General features: G+C 41.0%; 1 protein-coding gene across 1 annotated transcript in view; it reads left to right on the top strand.

The window, feature by feature from the left end:
- Window positions 1-22,411, top strand: part of col5a2a (collagen, type V, alpha 2a) — a 37,154-nt gene that overhangs the window by 3,719 nt on the left and 11,024 nt on the right. Inside the window, exons 2-25 of the mRNA XM_020099713.2 lie at window positions 13,636-13,857; window positions 14,308-14,327; window positions 14,421-14,453; window positions 14,566-14,598; window positions 14,859-14,912; window positions 15,846-15,938; window positions 16,402-16,473; window positions 17,837-17,881; window positions 18,005-18,058; window positions 18,148-18,201; window positions 18,774-18,827; window positions 18,968-19,021; window positions 19,220-19,273; window positions 19,396-19,440; window positions 19,727-19,780; window positions 19,960-20,004; window positions 20,232-20,285; window positions 20,499-20,597; window positions 20,770-20,814; window positions 20,904-21,002; window positions 21,096-21,149; window positions 21,339-21,446; window positions 22,057-22,110; window positions 22,235-22,333. Of these exons, the coding sequence (XP_019955272.2) occupies window positions 13,636-13,857; window positions 14,308-14,327; window positions 14,421-14,453; window positions 14,566-14,598; window positions 14,859-14,912; window positions 15,846-15,938; window positions 16,402-16,473; window positions 17,837-17,881; window positions 18,005-18,058; window positions 18,148-18,201; window positions 18,774-18,827; window positions 18,968-19,021; window positions 19,220-19,273; window positions 19,396-19,440; window positions 19,727-19,780; window positions 19,960-20,004; window positions 20,232-20,285; window positions 20,499-20,597; window positions 20,770-20,814; window positions 20,904-21,002; window positions 21,096-21,149; window positions 21,339-21,446; window positions 22,057-22,110; window positions 22,235-22,333 (1,598 nt within the window). The remainder of the gene's footprint in view (window positions 1-13,635; window positions 13,858-14,307; window positions 14,328-14,420; window positions 14,454-14,565; window positions 14,599-14,858; window positions 14,913-15,845; window positions 15,939-16,401; window positions 16,474-17,836; window positions 17,882-18,004; window positions 18,059-18,147; window positions 18,202-18,773; window positions 18,828-18,967; window positions 19,022-19,219; window positions 19,274-19,395; window positions 19,441-19,726; window positions 19,781-19,959; window positions 20,005-20,231; window positions 20,286-20,498; window positions 20,598-20,769; window positions 20,815-20,903; window positions 21,003-21,095; window positions 21,150-21,338; window positions 21,447-22,056; window positions 22,111-22,234; window positions 22,334-22,411) is intronic.

Below are 22,411 nucleotides of genomic sequence, written 5' to 3'. Positions count from 1 at the left end.
TTGGCACTTACCCACCGGTCTTCCCTGTGATCCTCTCAGCCTGTCCATGTGGGAGGATGACAGGGCCGCGTAAACGCACGACGGGCTGGGTTTCCCAAGCGCTGTAATTGTCTCAATTTCATTCTGACTGAAAATGTGCCAGTGCTCCTACTAATACAACGATAGGTTTGCATGTGACGTTTTGTACGTGAATAGATTAAACTAATTACAGTTGATATAGTGTTAAACGTGTATGGTGTATCCCATCTTACATGTATGTTGAGAAAAAAAGTTGAAAATGTCCCCCACGAGGTTCATTTTACTTGTCATGAGGAGCAACTGGGCCCGTGAAAGGAGTGGAAAAATGTTCTAATCGGAAAAACCTTTATTGACAGCCGCAGGGACATTGGTTTGTTACAGCTGCACAACACACAGTCAGGAAAAAGGAAGTTAATATACATAAAAAAGTAATTACTTTCACAAAAGTCCTAATAGCTGCAGTAAGTGAATAGAAATAAAACATGTGTGCACAGATGTGCAGGATCTGGTGTCCCTCAGTTTCCAGGTTGATGATGTCACATGTAGGTGCCAGGTTAGCGGAGGGCAGGGTGTAAACAGTGTCACGTATTACGGCTGCAGCTCCACCAATAAGGTTAATGTCTGAGCTGCAGAAACGCTTCATCTTGCCTGTCTGAAAGCAGATGATGGTCACTTATAGCCATGTCTATGTGAAACACAAAAAACTACACTCCCAGAGTTCCCTCTGTCTCCTCACTCAGCAGGCTGCTGGCTCATCCATCTTCTTGTCCAGCAATCTCAAGTTACACATGATGATAGAGAAGTGATGCACACTTCTCCATCCTTCTGTTGTCCTTCTTCACTTCATTCCTCTGAATCCTCCTCCTGGAGTTTCTGCTCAAGGGCTGCCCATGGAAAAAAAGCTTTATTTGAAAGAAATGTAACCTTTATGACATCATCAGGGTTGTATTTCAGACTAGAAAAATCTTTATTAGTCTGTATTACAACCTGGAGAGGATGAGTTTGATATGAGTTAGCAAACATCAGGCATATTCACTTGCATGATGGGAAACATGGGATCTAGTGTTTTAATAGCTTGATTGATACTGAAGACTAAAATGCTATGTCTTCATGTGCTACCTCAGTTCTCACCACTCCTTCTTTATTCTGCCTCCTGTCAGTCGTCACTCTTCATAGAAGTGCTAGAAACTGTTGGAATATGCCTTAAGTCATTCCCAAAGTCAGTGATTGTTAGTTGTCGTCAAAGGAAGGCTCACATTATTTCTCTCAACAATTAAAAAGTAATATTTGTCCATCACTAAGTGCCAGGAAAGCAAACATGACTGGCATCATGTTCCTGCTTCTGAGGAGTGGGCCGCCGCTGCACATGAAGTTTGCCTGAACAGTGAGTGTTTGTACAGCTGGTTGTACTTTTTTTCCAGGATGACTTTTGCCCTCTGGAGCTCTCTGTAGGTTGGCAGGTCTTAGTCTAATGTGGCACCACCTTCGCACATGTTCTCTGTCTCTCCCCTGGTGACAATTTCAAAGAGCTCTGTGATTGCTTTAAATCGTCCAATTTCATGAGACGCTCTGTCCCATCTGGGAGCCTGTTTCTCGCTGTGGTGAGGAGGTTATGACCAGGTAATGATTCTGTAAATTAGATTACACTTGATGCTAAGTGGATTTTCAAAGTAAGCAAAGAAGAGTTTTATTATCAGTAATGAAAAATTATGTCATAAGATATTTTCTTAGCTTCTCCTTAAATGTGCTGATATTTCAATATTAAGTGACCTCTACATTTTGAGATGCAGCTTTTTAATTGCTGTATCACCTCATAAACTCTGACAAAATCGTGTATCCGACTCTCCAACACCTCCTTGTTTATATATACCACAGTATGGTGACTGTCGGCCATAATTGCATGTTGGGCTTCAGCCTAAATTCTACGTTGTGGCTTGGTTGTCATATTACGACTTGTGAGGGTGAACCAGTGGAGCTACATGGGTGTTGGTGGGGTTAGCAATGTGGTCCCAGATATGTTTAGGCCCTTAACAACTTGTTGGACAGCTGATTGACTTAACAGTGAAATGCCTCGTAAGTGCAGCAAAGGGCCTTGAGCTGCTTTTGAATCCAGCTGGTCCTCCGTTGGCAGTAATCAGATTACTGCAATGTGTTACATGGCATGATATTATATATATATTATAATAAACTCTTTTACTTACTTACTCAAGGCTTGTTTATGTGCTTAATATTCCTTTACCAGTTGAATGGAACAAAGTCTTAAAGCAGAGAGGATAACAGACGTAATGAAAGTACCAAGGTCTCCCATAAAACATGGATATTCACCAAAAGGCTCATGTTCAGGGGGAAAAATATTAAGCTGAGTGGAGACCTAGCATGCACAATGCTGGCGTCTTTACTCTGCATCACTGCCAACATCTCAGCACAGAGTACATTGTTTCTTGAAATGTCGTCTACATTCAGACTGCGTGCAAGGCAAGTATGTTTATGAGCTGAGAGCAGGACCAGCGTGAAGCAGAAGTCACATGTGATAAATGAGCTGAGGAGATTCTAGGTATTAAAGCGACTTTAGTTTAACTGGATCGTCGTCTGTTAAATGAAAATGGTCGTCATGCACATTTCATCGAGGTTTCTATGCGACAGCTTTAAAAAACATCCAGTAGGAAAGTCAGTTATTGAGTAAATAATTGTGACACAATGTGAGTCTGTGCTGCCCCTGACCCACTGGCTGCAATGTCCAGTCAGTGTTCCCATACAGACACTTCTCACATTAAGCTCGACCAATGACATGTGGAATCGTCTGCTTGTAGCCGGTGACTCATGGCTACCATTCATCCTCGATGACTTCACCCAGTGGATAAACTGCTGCTGCAGAGAAGTGTCTGAAAGAACCAGACTTTGAATTCAAACTAAAGCTTTGCCAAATCGTTCCCACAAACGTCTGTACTTCTCAAACCTTTTGTTGTTTGTTCATCATGTAAAATTCTAAGCATTTCAACCCAGAGAGCAACAAATCCAAATCCGGCATTGTTACTTACTCACTAACTTTGAAGCTATGCAAATGCAGGAGTTCAACTAAAAGCACTGATTTAATACAGTTAATATGCTACTTTACCTAAAGAAACAGCTTCCGGCAGAGTAACCATGTATTACTGTTGTATAGACATTTGCACATCAGGCTTCAGATCCACACCAGTAACAATAGCTCAGGTTTAAACAACTTTAACTGTGTAGTGAAACATGCCAATCTTTATTTCCCTGGGCTAAATTACAGGCTGTGAGTCTTGATTTCTATTTAACCATCTCCTCCTTCTTGTTTGAAAGCCTGTCACTGATGTGGCCTGGTATTAGCTTTTAACATGGGATAAGAAAAAAAGTCTATTGGTTTGAGGGATGAAAAAGAAGAAGCAGTTGGAGTTCAGATATGTGAGAGAAAAGAGGAGCAGAGGAGTCACAGCAGGAACAGTGGTTAAGAGCTGGAATCCATAATGAGAGAAAAAAACAAGAGTGAGAATGTGGAGGGTGTGGAAGAAATGAGAACAAGGGAAGCCCAGAGGGCAGATTGATACATGTCTACCATAGAAAATACCCTCACTCTGTGCATGGCAACACACTGGTCTGAATCCAACACAGGAAGTCATGTCAAAGTGGAATTTCCTCTGAAAGAGCGCATGTTTTGACTCTGGACGTTGTTATCCGAAAGATAAGACAGACGCCCCATCAAAACATAGGAACAAAACGTTATTTGATGCTTTCTGTGCCTTTTGTGCAGCATGAAATTGAGAAAATGTAATAAATTCAATCTCCAGCAGTGATAACTCAGTGTAGAAACACACATGCCTTTTAATTTTGCTCTTTTGCTGTTGATTTATCTTTGAAAACAAGTGGGACTGCAGCCTCTTTCTGTTGGAATCTGCCTTTTGGGGAGAAGACATTTCTGAGGCTCACACAGCTGTTGATGACATGTTGAATAAAGTATGCAGCTGTTACTGATAGAAGGGAGGAGTTACTGCAAACAAACTGCGACACATCTGCAAGATATAACCCCCCTGCTTGGCACTCAGGACATTATAAGAATTCTTTCAGCTACAAAAGTGTTTCACTGCTTTCCGGCCATAATGTCACAATGTGGGAATATATAGTCCTCATTAGAGCCTGACCCATACTGGATGTTTGGATATTGTGTGAGTGTGTGTGTGTACAAATACTGTACATTTGATCACATATGGCAAAATTTCTCTTTTTTACTGTTTCTAAACCTCAAACATCTTTGGTTGCATTGTATTCAGTAAAAAGAACTTGCATAAATTCGACAAAGTGTGTGTGTGTATATATATATATATATCCAGCTGCACACATCACACTTCTCTCATTAGAGAAATCTAGGTCTCTGTCTGTAATTAAGTTTGGATGTTATTTATTTTAAAACATGAAACTTTATTAAGTAATATGGCATTTCATGGGCTGATCTTTCAAAAGTCACTAACAAGTGGCCCAGACACACTTTAACAATTTCGTTTGAGGAGACATTTATTTGAGACACAGCTAAATTGAATGCAGCTGCACCCCAGCCTGTACGATGAAGGAATACAATTACTGCAGAGACCAGAAAGTGATAAACTGAAGCTAAAGTCCAGTCTGTAACAGACTTATATCACATTAGATAAAGGAACATTTTTCCTCCAACATAGACTTTATTTGTAGTTTTTACTTCATATGTTAACACCTGATGAAACTGATTCAATTGAACTAATTACTAAATAAGTTAAAACATTTACACACAGTAGAGTGTGTAACAGTTCAATTCAATCAACAAGTTTACTCCTCTAATTCTCTCATTTCAGTTGTCTGCTGTTGATTGGATCGACTGTATTATACTGATATTAATACAATTTGAGAGATTTAAAGGAAACAAACTGAAAACAAAGATCTATGTTTGCTAAGTTTTAACATACCTAAATAAACAACTGTGATACAAACATGTTCTGAGCAAATGAAAATTTGTCACTGCTCTCTAGTGGACAAATGATGTAATGGAGACCTTGTTTATAAACAGCCTCAAATAACTTCATTGGCATTTAAATGCTGCAATGTCTTGTTAATAACCGGTCAAAGTAAACACAATGATTGCAAATTAAATATTAGATAAAGACACAATCAGTGACTTTCAGAGGTTAAACCTTTTCCACTTCTAGTCCTGACTGACCTGACTGCATCGCAACGGTGCACTACCTCTGACCTCATCACATCTGTCTCCGTCCCCGACACTTACAAAAATGCAGGTTGCAGAAAACTTCAATGGCTTCATTTAGCAATAAAGGGAAAGTGATAAATTGCGCGTGTCCCCCGGGGCTTCAGGCCTGACTGACGTCACCACAGGGGCCCACTCGCAGGCTCTCCTCTCTGCTCAGATATCTGCCCAGTATTAACCACAGCTCATATTTATAGTCTCTGTTTGGCCTTAGATAAGAGTGAGTCATGTAGGCTCCTCAGTGCTTCGTACCTGCAGAGAGAGGCAGTCACTGGAAACTACCCGAGCGTCTATCCTTCTGTTTTTAGTTTTAGGTGAAAGTAATAATGGATAACTCTGGCAAGAGAAGAGTTGATGTTGTTCACCTGGAGTTAAGTCATGGTTTCCATTTTAGAGATGATACCTGGCTCACGCCAAATCAAACAAATGTTTGGGGGATTTTTTTTGGCCTAAACATTTGCCCAGACACACTTTTCTTCAGTCAGTCTCTGATTACAGAAGCCTCTCAATAACATTAGCTCTGTGTTTGAGTTTCAGGACAGTCACACAACTGCATCTCTGTTAATCAACTTTCAAACATGAACGTGTGTTGGACGAAGTATTTTTCTGCTTTGGAAACATTTTGCAGGATGTTGTGGCACCGAGCCCTGAGTCTACTCCCTCACCTGCTTGTATTCCCTCAAACCTCTTTTGATAAAGAGGTCGTGAAATGTTATGTAGAATAGAATATTTTTTATTATATTACTATCAATATAACAGTGTGCACCCATGAATAAATAAAAAACAGGTTTAGCCTCAAGGGACACGATTGAATTGACTTTTAGATTATCTTAGTGGTTGTGTTCTTGCCTTTACCCTTTATTTTTTTGAGGATAAGAGAAACGGCTAAATCTCACCACCTAATGCAAGTATAAATAATGTTAAGCCCATGGCCTTGTAATGTGCAGTCCAGTTGAAAAAGTAAATATTTATGGGAAACATCCCCTGCCTGAGGCGCGGATCATATAATTCAACTTACGCTGGTGTCATGGCCGAGCAGCTGCATCATTTCTCTGAGCTTCTACAATAACAAAAAAAGAGGCAGAGAAATAATTAGTTGATCATAAGCACACTAGAAGAGGAAAAAGACGGGATAGCAAGGAGGGAAGAACGAGCGGAGCGTGAGGGTGAACTCAAAAAGGTGACCACATGCTTTGATAGAGATCAGGACAAAGGAAGGAGGATGGGAGAGCTTTGAGGAGGATATGAGAAAACACAGGCTAATGTGAAAGAAAAAGTGGGATCTGAAAAAGCACCTCCGGCAGCCATCTGGTTTGAGGAGAGGGTGCAGTATCCTTAAACTGCTGTAGCACGGAGGTCAGAGAAAATGTGCAGGCTATAAATCTCTTTCCTTTGGGCTTTCTCCTCACCACCATTACAGGACGCATCATAAAACAACTCAGAGACCTTCCCCACCTCAGGAATGACAATGGCTGAACATGTGCCGTCCAGTCTTTTCACAGGTCAGCAAGTCAGTGGCGAGGAATATTCCAGAAAGAGAGATGTAACTTTTAACCTGTGACCATATGCTACTAACTCTACATAGTATGTTGTGTTGTCTGTTGTCTGATTTCTAAGGTCTGTACATGATAGTGTGTTGTCAGACAAGTGTGATGTTCAGACTCAAGGAAATTATTATCACTTTATGTTGATGCAACAATCTTCATCATCAACCATCTGTGATTACGCTCACGCTCTCCCACATGATCACAGTGAGTCGGTGAGACTAGTGAGGGGCTGTGGTGGGGGGGGGCTGCAATCGATGAGATCAGCATTAACTGATGAACTGAAATTTGACTTTTCTGTCTCTGAGATTTGAAAGTTTGTGGAACTTCATTAGCTGGCTGATATTTTTTCAGAAAGCGTCCCTGCTACTCTGGATAATCCACAGAACACACTGGCAGTAGTTTTCTTCGGATTTCTGATTCTATAGAATTATTGTAGTTCTTTCTGTCTTTCACCATTAATGTAATGTGTCCATTTCTAACACGCTTGGCTTTATCTCATGATTTTAAATTGAGAGAGAAGCAACACATTCAAAAAGATGACCATTACAGCTTTCTTCCATGGAGTTAGACACAGGATGGGAAAAGCTTCCCCCTGCATTTTAAGCTTGATTAAATCCATTTAATTAGATATTTGTTGTAAATGAATAGAGTTTAAAGGCACATTTCATAAATAACCTGTTTGATGTATAAAATGTATAAATAAATGTATCTGTTGCAACAGCAGAGTCGGATTCTAAGTGAAACAAAAGTCAAACTGTGGAGACTGCAGTATCTTCACTGAAACACTCTCCTTCTTGAACATATTGTGCTGGAAGAGACGTTAACTCTGAGCTCCTCTGTGAACAGAATCCACAGTTTATCTTTCACATCTGGCCGTGCTCTCTGTTGATGTAAAACTCCAGGGAGCTCCGACCCCTTGTATACGTTAACGCTCTGCTCCGGTAAACTGGAACATCTGACGTCACCCATTTTCCTTTACTGCATACCTGCTATTACGTGAACCAGCCAAAAGTTATGGTGTTTATTCATATCAACACCTTCAACAGGTTTATTGGAACTGGACAAATATATAGTGGTGATTAAAGAATGATGGGAAATCCTACGCAGTATATTTTGGTTGCACTGATTATGTGCATGGATCATTTTTTGTCATTCTTCTCCTGCGATGGCCAGACAGTCAGGTTCATGCACTAGTTTTTGTCGAATGAATAAAGAGAGAGCCGTTGCTGCAGCAGGTTGTTCACATCTGGTGAAGTGTGTTTTTATTTCGTTTGATCGATGTCATCAATCAATCAAATTTTATTTCTATGGCCCACGTTATGATTTGTCACATAGGGTATGTGCACTGGAACCATCCTGAGGGGATAAGGGAAGCACATGTTCGACCAGGATCTTGTTTCAAATCAAAAAGATGCAGCTGGTAAAGTGAAACAGTTCTGGTCTTTCACACAAATTCAAAAAAAAAAAAACTTCACCAGTATTAAACTGACCAAAATACATGAGACCAGGACATTTACTTAACTGTAGATGTTCGAGGTTTAAGAAGTGGAATATAAAACTGGATTATGATGATATAAACATCAGTGTTTACAGCTCTAGGGAATTGTGATACAATCTGGAAATTAGCTTTTGTGTCTCTGTGCCGTCAGATTTCTGCACCGTATTTGATCCAGAAAACTGACTAGATCCAAAGAACGTATGTGGTCACAGAGTAACATGAACAGAACTGGACACGAAGCCACAGAGTTGAGAATAAGACAAACCAGAAGAATATTCCTCATGAGGACAGATCATGTTCTGTTCTGGAGCTCTTGTCGCAGTGGTTTAATGCCTGAGCAGGAAATGCTGACCTGGTGTTGAACTTTGACCCTCACCTCGGTGAAAGCCTCAGGCAGAACCAACAAGGGTTAAGCTTTTGGCATTTATAGTAAAGACACCTTCACTGTGCAGTAGCTCACATTTCCATTGCGACAGCTTATGTTTTGTAATTCTGTAATCACAGCATATTATTCAGTTGGGAGCATGCCATCTGTCGAGCAGCACCACCACATGCTGTAAACCTCATCTTCCATATGGTGTGAAGACGCAAAACCTGTGTGGTTGATACAACCATGAGGAAGGTCTGTATTTATAAAGAGCTTTTGTACGGGCAGCACTTTGTCATAAATCTATCAAATTGTTGCTACAGACGCCAGGGGCAATATGGAGTTCAGTAACCGGAACTTGGGGAGACTGGTATCGAACTGCCGACCCTCTGGTTAGTGGATGACCTGAGCCACAGCCGCTCAAAGACTGAGGATCTCTCTGTGAGGGATGCTTGAGAAAATGTGGCAACATACATAATGATTTGGATATCTTTTTTGTGTCTTGCCATGTTCCTTCCTAAAGCTAATTTAACTGAATCTAAAAAAAAAGATAATTCTTAGATTGTTTATGTTGCAGGGATTTGTACCATGCAGGTTTCCACTACCACATTCTCTTGTCTAAAATACACAGATGGAAATTAATCAGATCCAAAGCAACAGAGTCCGTCAGCAGACCAGAGGGTGCCGGGGGTGCAGGGTGAGGGGTTATAGTTTAGCAGGACCACATAACAGATCATAACTGTGGTTGCTTCTTTAAAGGAAGACCCGTTGGTGACGAGGCCTGTTGCTGGAAAAGCCTCGACATGCAATCAGCGAGTTACTTATTCAGTTCAACTTTTCCTGGCCTGAGCCTCTACCCCTCCCTCTAGATTCTGAGCTTCGTAAGTGGCAGCCAGGGTGAAGAGCGTGTTCAAACTAGATCGTTCTTTCTGATTTCAAGCCCTGTCAACAGAACACAGCAGATCCTCCACGCTGCAAGAGTATTGAACAGACAGGGTGCTTTATTTTGACATACTAAAATCCTCACTGAAAACGCCAACAGGGCGAGGGCTAATAGAAGGGAGTAGACTCACTTTGAAGGAAGACGCCGTGTTGACGTGTGAGCCAGGAGGTGACTGTCCTCATTTTTGACCCATTGCAACTCAGGCCCTGGGCTAATAAGGCGAAGGCTTCGACTGATGTTTGCGTTGTTTGCGCGGCCGGTTTATGGACAGCTTTATCGGAGGACCTGTCAGGTTGAGCTGAAGGTCCTTTACAGGGGGGAAGATTTATGTTTGGCCCGGACACCGAGCGGTTCAGAGCAGGAAAGAGCAGCTGCTGCAGAGCCACCCTCAGCAGCTGTAACTCATCTGCATCTGGACAAGGGTTCAGGCTGCGCTCCTCACGCTATTAACCATGTTATTGTGGCAAGTTGCTCTCACTGCGATGAAGAGCTTGTTCAAAAGAAGAATGGAAGCACATTGATTCCATGATCGTAGCATTCGATGGCGCTATCTCTCTGAATATGAGTCAAATGGAGGCTGTGAGTTTTGGGCTTGCACTCTTTCTGCGAAAGGAAATGAGAGATCCAGTTTAAAATGACTCATTGTTTCCATAAGGTCATTTTCTAACCCCTCGACTTCTGGCTGCAATTGATTCTCCCCAAACACTCTGAGTATTTCCATATTAGCCAAGGAAAATCCATAAACTACCCACTTTTTTTTTTTTTTACCTCCTCACATCTGCCAGCTACATCACAGTTGTGGCAATGTTCCCACACGGTTGAGTTCTCGATGACCTCAGAGAGGAGGCTGGCTTCTTCGTTATCTGTCTGATGGAGTGCGCTAAATGATAGGCTTAGACGCATGAGTCATGTTGAAGAGCTCCAGACTCCATGTTTTAAAACCAGGAGAGGAAACCGTCTGCCCACTTCGCTGACTAGTGGAAAATCCAGATCAAGCAGTCAGGAGGGAGAATACCTTTTCGCCGCTGTCACGATTTGAACTGTGCCTCTCACGGCGTCTGTGGAAAAGTGTGGGGCCTGCGATGAATTAGCTGAGAGGAGGGGAAAAAGTGAACGTCCCTCTCCTCCACCCCCTCAAGGCTTGCGGTAGGGATTTTAAGGCTGCTCCGAAAACCACACTTCTCTTCCAGTAAATTTCAAACTCTCACAACAAGCAGCGTCTGAAATCCCTCAAAACCCGTCAGGAAAAATCGTTCTGCAGCCTGAAGAGGAGCAAAGTGTTAAGAGTGGCGCATTTTGTGTCATTTGTGAGGCCATTTTGAAACACTTTACACTTCTTGTTACTCAGAGCTCTGGATCTCATTTTCAACAGCCCACAACTCAGTCCGTTGGACATTAAAAGGCAGGAAATTTCCCCTTGCTGGAATATGTCTTGTTTTTAGAGTCGTAAAATACTTTGCGGCCGACAGAACAAGACCGACTGAGAAAGCATACCTTCAGGTTGATCTTGTACACACAGAGAAAGGCTGTGGTCCTCAGCCAACACAGCTGCATGAGAGAAGCAGGATGATAGAGTCTGTGTTGTATGTCCAGGGGCGTTTACAGTTGCAGCTTTTTGCATGAGGGTGAATGTCACCTTGTTTTCTTATGTTTTATAATGAGAGTCCAAACCGAGGCCAGATAATTACACCAGGATGCTTTGAATTTCAATATGTGGAGATTATACTCAGATGGAAAATTTCCCCAACCAAGTACCAATAGTTTTATGTTAATTTGATGTGGATTAGGAAACATGATATTTAAACTACTTACTTTTTACGATTTTAGTATGAATGAGAGAAGTGGAGAGATGACTGGATAAATAAAAATGATGGGAAAAAGAAATGTGGTCCGTGGGTTTTACCTAAATAGAATAGTTGAACATTTCTGTGAGATCAGATGTAATGAGCGTTATGTGTCTGATTACATGATGCATCCGTACAAAATCCAAACCTTGAGTTTCCTTTTAATTAGATGCCGTCCCAATGTCTCATCTTGTTAAGGCAAGTTTAAATGTCATTTAACATCATCCTCTAACTGCATTCACTTTGTCTGATCTTGTCCCAAGAGTCTTTGTGTCTCCTCTTTTATAAAGTTTCACACAGGGACCATTGATGTCATCACTGCATATTAGACCTGTGCAAAATAGTGAATTTAAAAGATCTGGTGTCCTTTGATTTTGATCAAATTTATTCCAAAATGAAAAATAAATCAGTCAGTCTGATTCAGTGGGTGTTTAGGGTGAATTACTCTCTACCACATAATATTTCCAATAAAGGACGCCAAAGTTAAAAATCTGTCACATGAAAAGAACTATTTTTGTAATGTAAATGATTATCGTGAAAATATTCCACATTATGAAATATTTTTTCATGCAGCAACTCCTCGATAATGAATTTTGGGAATTTTGATGCAAAGTGTTGCGCTTACAATTTGTTTATGATGTCAATATGTTGTGACTATGTCTCGTTAACTCACCTATTTTATCAAAGACATTATTATAGTGCATACATAATGTTTGTTATGTTTTAGGAATACTTGTTCGTGGTTGGTTAACCCCAGTCGCCTTTTTAATTTCCCTGAGAGCTGCTCAATCAAGGGCATCAACATTCATGATCAATTTTAGTCTGATTCTTACTGTGTTTTCTATCTTAAAGTTTATTTCACAGGTTAAAGCTACTATCTGTCCCATGCTAGTCTGAATTAAACATGTTGCATTATTCCACAAGGCCTCAGTATGAGCAGACCATTTCCACAGTGTAGACTGAGGCGAGTGAGGTTTCCACCACAGGTCTGAGGCTGTATTCTCCCTGTCTTTAATGCGGCTTCTCTGTGGATCAAACACACTTATATGAACCATCAGTTGTCAGGTTCCGCTCTGCAGCTTCTTGTTTCTGGCTGGACACCAGCCTGACTTACCTGTGTGAAGCTCGGAGCTGCCACCTGCTGTTTGCAATGGGAACAGGTAAAGGCCTCCGAGCCTCCTGTCTGCAGATGCGACAGATGTGGGCTCGGATCTCAAAACACGAGGGTCCTGTTGAAAGTCAGACACCTCCACCCACCAACCGGAGGTCTCCCTCTACTCTCGCTTCTTTTTTTATTTATAAAAAGGAGTGAACAAATAAGCATGAATTTTCTATTTATGAAAATATCCATTTTTGTTTATACACACTATTTGTGCCGCAAGTGCAATGTACCGTGGGCCACATGTTCAGTTTTTCTTGGTGCACATTGAGGGTATGAAATTTCAACAAAAACTGGTAAATGAGATGTCTGGGAGAGACAGTCAGTGGTTGCAGGTTTTCACTTTTGAACATGTGTCAAGTTTTTGAGACGCTGCCTCTGGAGGAAATGATGTCATGTCTAACGACTGGAGTCTTCAGTAAATTGTTATGTTTTCCAGATCTGGATTGTCTGAGTCTTTGTGCAGGATATTGCTCTCTGAAATGCACGGTGCATTCAGAATATACATGTTGTTTGGTTGTGTACAGCATTATATTTATGTTGCTGCAGTGTTAACACACAGGATATATAGTAACTCAGTGACTGGTCCCCTTCATGCAGGTGCTCGGAGGAGGATTAAAAAGTTTAATTTCCAGAGGCTGTTGGGACATGTTAGTGCAGGTCTCAGCCCCCATAGCCCCAAACAGAAAGCAGGGCTGATAGGAGCAGGCTGGATGATAGTTTAGTCTTTGTTTGCCTTTTTAAAGGATTCAGAAACATGTGGTTTCTTCTTTGTGATGCTGTATCTGCATGTGGACACTTGGACTGAAGGTACATTTCGTCATGTCTCAGTTTATGTCCTGGTTTATTGGTTTAAGCCTTCAAAGGATCATGATTGAGAACAGGTTTTCTTGGCAAACCCTTTTGTGGAGTTTAGAATCCCAATTAAGTAGTTTTACTCTTTTTTTTTTTCTTTTGCTTTTAATTCAACTGACATCTGATAAACTAAGCGTCCACCGTCTGTTCCAGGAGGTGACACGAGCTGCACGGCCGACGGCCAGGTGTACACAAACAGGGACATCTGGAAGCCCGAGCCATGCCGGATCTGTGTGTGTGACAACGGCCTGGTCCTGTGCGATGAAATCCAGTGCGATGAACTGACTAACTGTGAGAAGCTGGTCATCCCGGATGGCGAGTGCTGCCCTGTGTGTCAGACCGACTCATCCAGCACCGGAGGAACCACCACTTTGGGTGGGTGAGCAGCCGCCCTCAGTGGTTATTTGTCACCTGTAGGAAATAAACATGTCTGTTCAAGGGTATGGATTTTAGTATTAGGGGGAGGTCACATTAATTTTCCTCACACACATAAACGTAAAGTTTAAAAACTTTCAAATAAGTAAAACAACATCCTGACCCTGACAGAAGCTTTGGTTTTGACAGGTTGTCAGTGACTGGATCCATTTATGTGTCAGAACCAATGAACAAATGTTGGCCATTATCAGGCCGCTGCACTCACACTCTCAGAATGAGTGACATCAGATCGATTGTGTTAATTGACTGGTTTGTCTTTGTTTACCTTGTCTGACCTGCATAATGATGGCAAATGACTCTCTCTATAACTGGGTCACTTTGCAGTCACGGTGTAGATGTGGCTGGATGAATGAATAATGAGATGTTGTATTTGCTTTTTCCTTCGCGCAGGCGGAGACCGGGTCTATAAGGTTGGTCACAGCTTCATAACGTTGGATATTTCTGCTTTTTAACACTTAAGTTTGAAAGGTATCTTTATTCCTGTTCTCTTTCTGTGTATTCAGGGTCAGAAGGGTGAACCAGGGGATGTCCCACTTGTGAGTGTTTGCTAAATCTAAACCTTTTACACAGGCTTCTAATCAATCTCCTAAACACGCTCAATCTAGAAGCAGGATCTAACCGTTTTTTTTCTTTTATTTATCCCTGCAGGTCACTGGTATCAGAGGCCGCCCTGGAGCTATGGTGAGACTATATATTCTATAGTTTCAGGATATATCTGTTTGTTGAAAATGTCCCCCAGTTTGCGAGTGAATGCTCAACTACCTGAATTGACACTAGATGGCATGAGAGGACGGTTACCTCGTCCATAACTTCACTTTAAAAGGACGTCTACACAGTCTGCACGGTGCTACAGTCGCCAAAGTGACTTTAAAACCTGCACCTACAGCGACGATGACGTTGTTGTGATGTAATCGCTTTGTCTTTTTGTTGATTTACAACAGGGACCTCCCGGCTCTCCAGGAGACAGAGGACCACGTGGAAACAAAGGAAGGCCTGTATGTCACAGTCACTATTGTCCACAGAAAAAAAGCACAACATATAGTGCCAGATAAAATATCTTTCAAATTTAATTTGGGCTTTTTTCAAAGGGATATATTACAGTACAACATATACTATAATAGAATATAATAGTATGCAATGAAACATAATTGAACATAATCAAATTGAATATACAATGTAATATAATGTAACAAATGCAATGTGAGTCTTGCGTTTCACAGTCCTTTGTCTGTGTAGTTCATTTTGTTTTCTATTGCCTCTCTCAGTCTTGTCAATATGCAGACTGACATAATGACGATTATATATGACTAACAAACTAATGAAAAGGTTAAATAAAGTGTCCATCTGAGCCTCCCTTAATGCTCTTCAGTGTTTCACATGACATCTGCACTGTGATCACACTGAGGTCATGAGAATGACTCTGTTACTCTTCAATCTGTCAAAGTACCACAGTGGTCAAACTGAAAATAAATACACTGCTGTGTTAAAAAACGTTTTTTCAGCTCAAGGGCAAGAGACTAAGAGTCAGAATGTAATGTAATGTGGAAAGTTGATGTATAATGTGCTTACCAAGCAAAAGTGTAGCAGGGTGATGAATGAATAGGCCCCTCTGGAGGTGCAATCCAGTTGAGGGCAGCATTTTAAGTTGATTTATTAGTACATAACCAATGGTTTTCTTCCTGCACAGCCACAGAAATTAATCTGCATCATTTCTATCAAACTAGATCCACTCTACATCGCAACCAAAAGCAAAGTATCCTAGCAACGCCGATTGATTCATCAAATCAATTTCAATTTAAGAATAAAAATATTAATGAATACAGAAAAAAGTTATTTTTCATAGCCACTGAATAATAATGTTAAACTGAGCATGGTTGTAAAATAAAACAAGTGACTCAGCAGTAATTGTGTGTCTCTCTACTTCATAGGGCCTGCGGGGTCATGCAGGTTATGATGGAGAGCCTGGTGTGCCTGGTCAGCCTGGTGAAGCAGGACCTCCAGGGCCTCCATCGCACCCAGGGGTGAGCTGTGCAAGATGCACACACGTGTACATCTACAGCTCATGCATGTGCAAGCCAGCGCAGGGAGAGCCAACGCAGCACGAATGATCTCTCAGGATGTGTCGGCCATCAGAATTATTGTTCACACCATAGAATGATACATATGAATTCTACACACATGATTAAATCCAATTATATGATGTCAGCACCCACCACTGTGCATGTTGGGATTTTAAATGTTATTTATGCAGAGAACTTTACCAAGACAGCTGACAGGTTAACATACAATACATACCTGGCAATATTAAAGCACCAGATGACATAAGTTTAATTTATTTAGCATATTTGTATTGTATATACTATAGACATGTTTTGATCACATCATTAGCATCCCATTTACTCCCACTTGTCTCACTGGTTAATGGCAAATTCATTGTGATTAAATACAGCAAACCTAAGATAAAGTGTGTCTCCTCACCTGCAGGGTCTGGGATCCCAGATGGCCTCAGGGTTTGATGGGAAATCGGCACCCCAGGGCATGTTGACTGGCTCAAGGGTAAGAAGACGTCAGCATAATATGAGCCAGCCTCATCTGTCTGTGTTTTATAAGCTGCTTATTCCAAAAAAGGAGACTAAAGCATCTGCAAAAACTAGCCTTGATTCTGTGTCTGTAGCAGAGAACAGTGACAGACTGGTAATTAAGAACAGCCCAATGGTGCAGTGTCACATTTGTGCACTGGCTGCCAGTACCTATTTAAATCCGTTTTAAGGCTCTAAGGAGAGGGGGTTCAATATTTTTTTTTATATTGTAAAAATTTTACAATCTAAAAATTTATTTTTTGTTTATTAAAAGTTTTGAATTTAATTTAATTTTTACTGTCAGAATCAAAAGTGTAAGACAAACAATTAGAGAACCACATTCTATGTTAGCTCCGCTGTTTAAGTAAACATGACTTCTGCTCGCATCAAGTCTGGATTGTCCCCACATTTCTTTTACTTGATTTAGACTTAAAACAGTCCCTGACGTAACCTAAGATAACCTGCTAATCAAGTTACTAAAGTCACTGGATCCTATATATCCCATGATGCATTTCGATGAACCATCCCTGTCCACTAAACCCATGCTCTTTCTGCAGGGTGCTTCCATCACCCCAGGTTGTTTCTATTATAAAATGATCGTCTAAAATAACACAATGGAGAGAGATAGCTCCAGAGCTGCATAAGACTTATCATACAACATTGTGGGAAACTTGTGAATAACACCTGAAGTGTTTCTGTCAATATTATGTTGTTTCTCCAGATGTAGCTTACTGCAGTACAACCTCTGGTTTACTTCTAAACTTATACAAACACATCCTCTTGGCTGATTTATCTAGTGCAGGAAGTGGTGAATGTTGTAAAACATCATCCTTGAAAACTTCAATCTGTATCTTAGGCCTCAAAATGCAACATGCTGAGCTATGGGAAATGTTATGGTGCGCAATAATTTAAGAGCATGGATTGATTGAACTCGAAATAATTCAAACTCACATCTTTGGAAGAACATGAATCATCTTTTTCGAGTTTTATAGTTTGTCAGCTACTGATTTCAGATTGAGATAATTGTATTCAAGTTATCCAAATGTTTCTGTGTTGACATGAATAATATATTGTTGTAAAACAAATTATCATTAAGAGTTTAACAATTTTGTCTCTCATTTAATATTATTCATAAAATGTTTTATCAGATTCAACCCATCTATCGACCGCACACTCAGACTTGATGTCAATCCATGTCACTGTTTAACTGAATCACTACGAAGTCAAGTAGATGGGAGTATATTTGTGTGTATATGTACATGTGCACACACGTTTATTTCCGTTGTGAGGATAAGGTTGAATTCTGTCCATTGTTTGATTTGGCATCATGTTGGTTTTAGGGAGAAGCCGGAGCGAGAGGACCTCCTGGACCAAACGGCTCGCCTGTAAGTCCATAAAATCTTCAACACTTTTAGACTGACACAGCACTGATAATAATAATAATAATACTGTGCTGATTTGCTCCTTGTTTATATTTAAATGTTTTATTGTTTCTCTCCCTCTTGTAGGGTCAATCTGGACAACAGGGGCCTCCTGGAGATGTTGGAGATCCAGGACATATGGTACAACACAAATATCCTATAAATTCATTGTGACTTGCATAATTTAAAGCATGCACGAGAGTGTTAGTAACTGTGTTGTTGTGTTTCAGGGTCCATCTGGTCAAAGGGGACCTGAGGGCCCTCCAGGGAAACCAGGTGAAGATGTAAGTAACACTGGGTTCTTAGTCTGTCATGACATGTCGGAAACTAAACCATCTTCCATCCTGTTTTAAACAAACCACAGCATTTCTAAAATAGCAATCAATTCTTGTAAAGTCATGAAAAATATTTCCCACAGTTTCAAAGACCTGCATTTATAATAGTTTAAAGAGGAGGACCCTGAAGCTGCTCGACAATTGGAGTCTACTAAATCAGAGTGTTGTCACAAACATGATCTGAGCTGTCAAAGTTTATTGGTGAAAACTGTGTATGAAAGGATTTGGTTTCCACAAGACGTCAGTAATTGTGGCTGTTTCCAAACAAAGAACAAGCAGAGGCAGATTACATTAAGAATGGTGTTCTTCTATCTGAGTAGAAGAGTCAGGACATGTGATTATTAACTGTTTAATCAAGAAGCAAAAACCCATCTGCAGTATAAAGCTCCAGTTCCACACATCCTGAATACCAAGTGCATTATTTGGTGAAAACACTCTTTGACTAACATTAAACCAGAGAGAATAAATCTGACGTGTGTTTCAGTGACATTCAATTCAATCTGTCCAACATCCTCACACAGGGAGAGGCTGGCAAATCAGGAAATCCTGGAGAAGTTGGATTCCCTGGATCAGCAGTAAGCTTCTCCACCACATGCATCACACAACTGCTTAAACTATATCACCACCACAGAGAAGAAGTTGTAACTTCCTGTTTCTAGTCTAAGAATGATCTCTTAGATATTACTGATGATGGTCTTCATGTCACACAATGTAGGGTGCTAGAGGATTTCCTGGTACTCCTGGTCCTCCTGGACTGAAGGGACACAGAGTGAGTACAAGTTGTCCAACACATTTATGAACAATTTCTTATTTCTTATCAAACCATCCTTAAAGGTTTATGTACTTCATTTTGCTGGGCTTCCTCTACTCTGTTGCTCCTTTTAATAAAGTTCATCAAAGAATGTTGCTAAGCCCAGCTCTGCATTCTCATTAAACACAACAATGAAGTTGTTCTCCTTGTTACCAGGGTCATGGTGGACCTCTTGGCCAAAAAGGTGAAACTGGAGCTCTTGGATCCAAGGTAACTGCTACATAAAGTCTGTCCCTTTGTTTGATGGAGTAATGATTGATTGCTGACTTAAACAATCTAAATGTTTTGTATCAGCACTGTAACCACACAAGTCTGTTGTCTCTGGTTTTTAGGGCGCCACAGGGCCCCCTGGTCCAATGGGAGGACCTGGACCCATGGTAAGTTATATTCTGAAAGTTGAAGTTTTTAAAGATGTCCAAAGAGCTGAATCTGTCAGGAAGTCTGACACTCATAGTTTGTCTGTGGCAGCCCATACTAATAATAACAGTTTACTATGAATGTGCGTGGACTAGAGCACTCTGTAGTTTACCGGATGCTCTTATCTCTAATGAGACAATCCAGAATACTGTACAGCAAACCCTCTGAACTAACTCACCATAAACATTAGCACTGAATGGAAGACAGCTGTAATTGATCACTGTGTTCGTGTGTGTGTCACAACAGGGTCCTGCTGGGATGCCAGGGGAGAGAGGGCGCTCTGGACCCAGCGGTATCGCTGTAAGGATTTAATCACTCAGAAGTATCAGTTTTATCAGTTATATCAGTGTTACAGCACCTTTTCTTTTTAATGCCACTTGTCGTCCAGTATTGGCTATTTGTAAACCTTGTCCATCACAAGGTGAGTGCCTAACATCAAGGTGATTTATGCATCCAAGTGAATCGTTTTTGTCTTTTAGGGCAAACGTGGGCCACCTGGTAATCTTGGAAAACCTGGTCCGATGGTAAGTCAGCATTCGCAATGTTGCAGATTGATTTAATGCTTAAATAAATAGCATGGCATCATCATGATCAGAATAAACACACATGTAGCAGTGCATCTAAGAGTCCACAGTGAATGCTAATATTTTGCTGATTTGCCAGATGCACTCTTCTACTGTCTTATCCCTGGACCACCAGTATGTTTGCAGACTTTTTGGTTCTTAATTAAACTCTGCTGTTTATTCACCAGGGACCCCTGGGTCTCAGTGGCCCCCCTGGATATCCAGGAACCCCAGGAATGAAGGCAAGTACAGAGGAAGCTCTCATCTTTATTTTACAAGATACACTCAGCCTAATGCTAATAGCCTCCTTTAATTATTGAACAATTAAGAGTGAATATTTGGTTCTCTGTATGTTGTATAACTTGTATGACTTATTGCTGAAAGCAAATATAAAGAGTGAAGCCAATATATTCAAAGCCAAACATTTAAATGGGATTTATGATTGTTTTCCAAAGGGACAACCTGGCCCCACAGGTGTCCGGGGTCCTGTGGGCCCACAGGGACAGAGAGGAGAGACAGGTCATCAGGGTAGAGCTGGACCAGTTGGCATGACGGTAAATTCCTTGCTTTACTTATACTGACACATCACATACATCAACATCATAAGGATGTTTTTAACAAGAAACTTTTTAGATCTGCTGTGATGGGAAACATCATCATAGCTAATGTCATCACTGCTCAGTGCTCTGAATTGATGGTCTAATTGGAGAACTTTTGTGCTCCAAGGGACCCATGGGTACAGATGGTGGCCCTGGTGCCAAAGGACCAGTGGTATGTAAAAGTTACTTAAATTACAGTGTGTATATATGTGATATGAATACATTGAGGTCACATGTAACATGACAGACTACTCTCCACAGGGTAATCTTGGTCCACAAGGTCCTGGCGGCCATTCTGGACCTCCTGGTCCACCAGGACCTCAGGGAAGCACCGGTCAGCCTGGTATCAAGGGACAACTGGTAATGTGGATTTTTCTTGAAAACTGTGAAAGTTCTGGTCACTGTAGTTTTAAAAAAATCCAAACTAAACATTTTTGAATGTCTGTGTTACAGGGAGATGTTGGTGTTGCAGGATTTAAAGGAGAAGCTGGACCCAAAGGAGAATCTGTAAGTTTCAAATATGTCTGCAGAAATGTCAAGATTTCTATTCTGCTATTTAAGACATTAAGAATAATTTGGATGAGTTAAATAAACAAGTAAAAGTCAGACTAGTTAACTTTTGACAACGACATGCACAATAAGGAAGTCTTGCTTCTTGGTTTAATGTGTTGTCTGGATTGTGTGTCAACTTTCTAGGGTCCACCAGGCTCCCAGGGTGTGATTGGACCTCAGGGTGAGGAAGGAAAGCGAGGACAACGTGGAGATCCTGGGTCTGTTGGCCCTTCTGGTCCTGTTGGTGAGAGAGTGAGTCAGCGTCTTGCCTCCTACTGTAACAGTCATCAGTGACAGAGCTGCACTTTGGGTCAGGGGTCATTGCAGTCATGAGTTATATTCAGAACAGTAATCCCTTTGAGGAAAAATCTGGCAGACAGTGAACAATATTAGTGTGTGACATTGGAAATGATACCAGTTATGAAGGGAGTATATGGACTCATGGATTATGGCAAACGTGTGTGTGTGTGTGTGTGTGTGTGTGTGTGTGTGTCCGTGTGTCCGTGTGTCCTTTCCACAGTCCAAGAATTAGACAAACTGCTTAGTCTGATTCTCCTATAGACGAGCGACCTTCCTCACACTTACCAGAAATAAAGATGGTTTAAATTATTGAATTCCCCAAAGGAGATTATTAAAGTTATTAAAGTATTTCTGATTCTGAAATTACAGATGAATGATGGTTTTCCATGATACATTTGCTCTTATGGATCTAGATGCAGCTTTTTTGCTTAGGGAACTTTATTAAGACAATGTGATCTTTACTCCAATGATCCTGTTAACTAGTAACTAGTTGTGACCACCTTTTTGTGTGACTTAGAGTCTAACTATATTTTGGTATGTAACTGGTTGACATGTTTCATAGGGAGCTCCTGGTAACAGAGGATTCCCCGGTGCTGATGGGCTCCCAGGACCTAAGGTGCAATACATTTTACACTTACTATTTCTATATATTGGTTTACTTCAGAATATATGCGTCAGTATTACAATTGCGGCAGTACTAACATCATTGTGGATTAATCATCTTTATATTTTTTCTAAAGGGTGCTCAAGGAGATCGAGGAACATCTGGACCCCCGGGACCCAAAGCTTCTGTAGGAGATCCTGGCCGTACAGGAGAACCTGGTCTACCAGGTGCAAGGGTAACACTGAAGCTTGACATTTTACCTTTGAGCTAGACCATCTGGTAATCCATCATTTCTGTCTGCACAACAAATATG

This window comes from Paralichthys olivaceus, chromosome 10 (assembly GCF_024713975.1).
Source record: "Paralichthys olivaceus isolate ysfri-2021 chromosome 10, ASM2471397v2, whole genome shotgun sequence".
NCBI classification, from domain to species: Eukaryota; Metazoa; Chordata; class Actinopteri; order Pleuronectiformes; family Paralichthyidae; genus Paralichthys; species Paralichthys olivaceus.
Note: the sequence above shows the minus strand (reverse complement) of the source record. Positions and strands in the feature narration are given on the sequence as shown.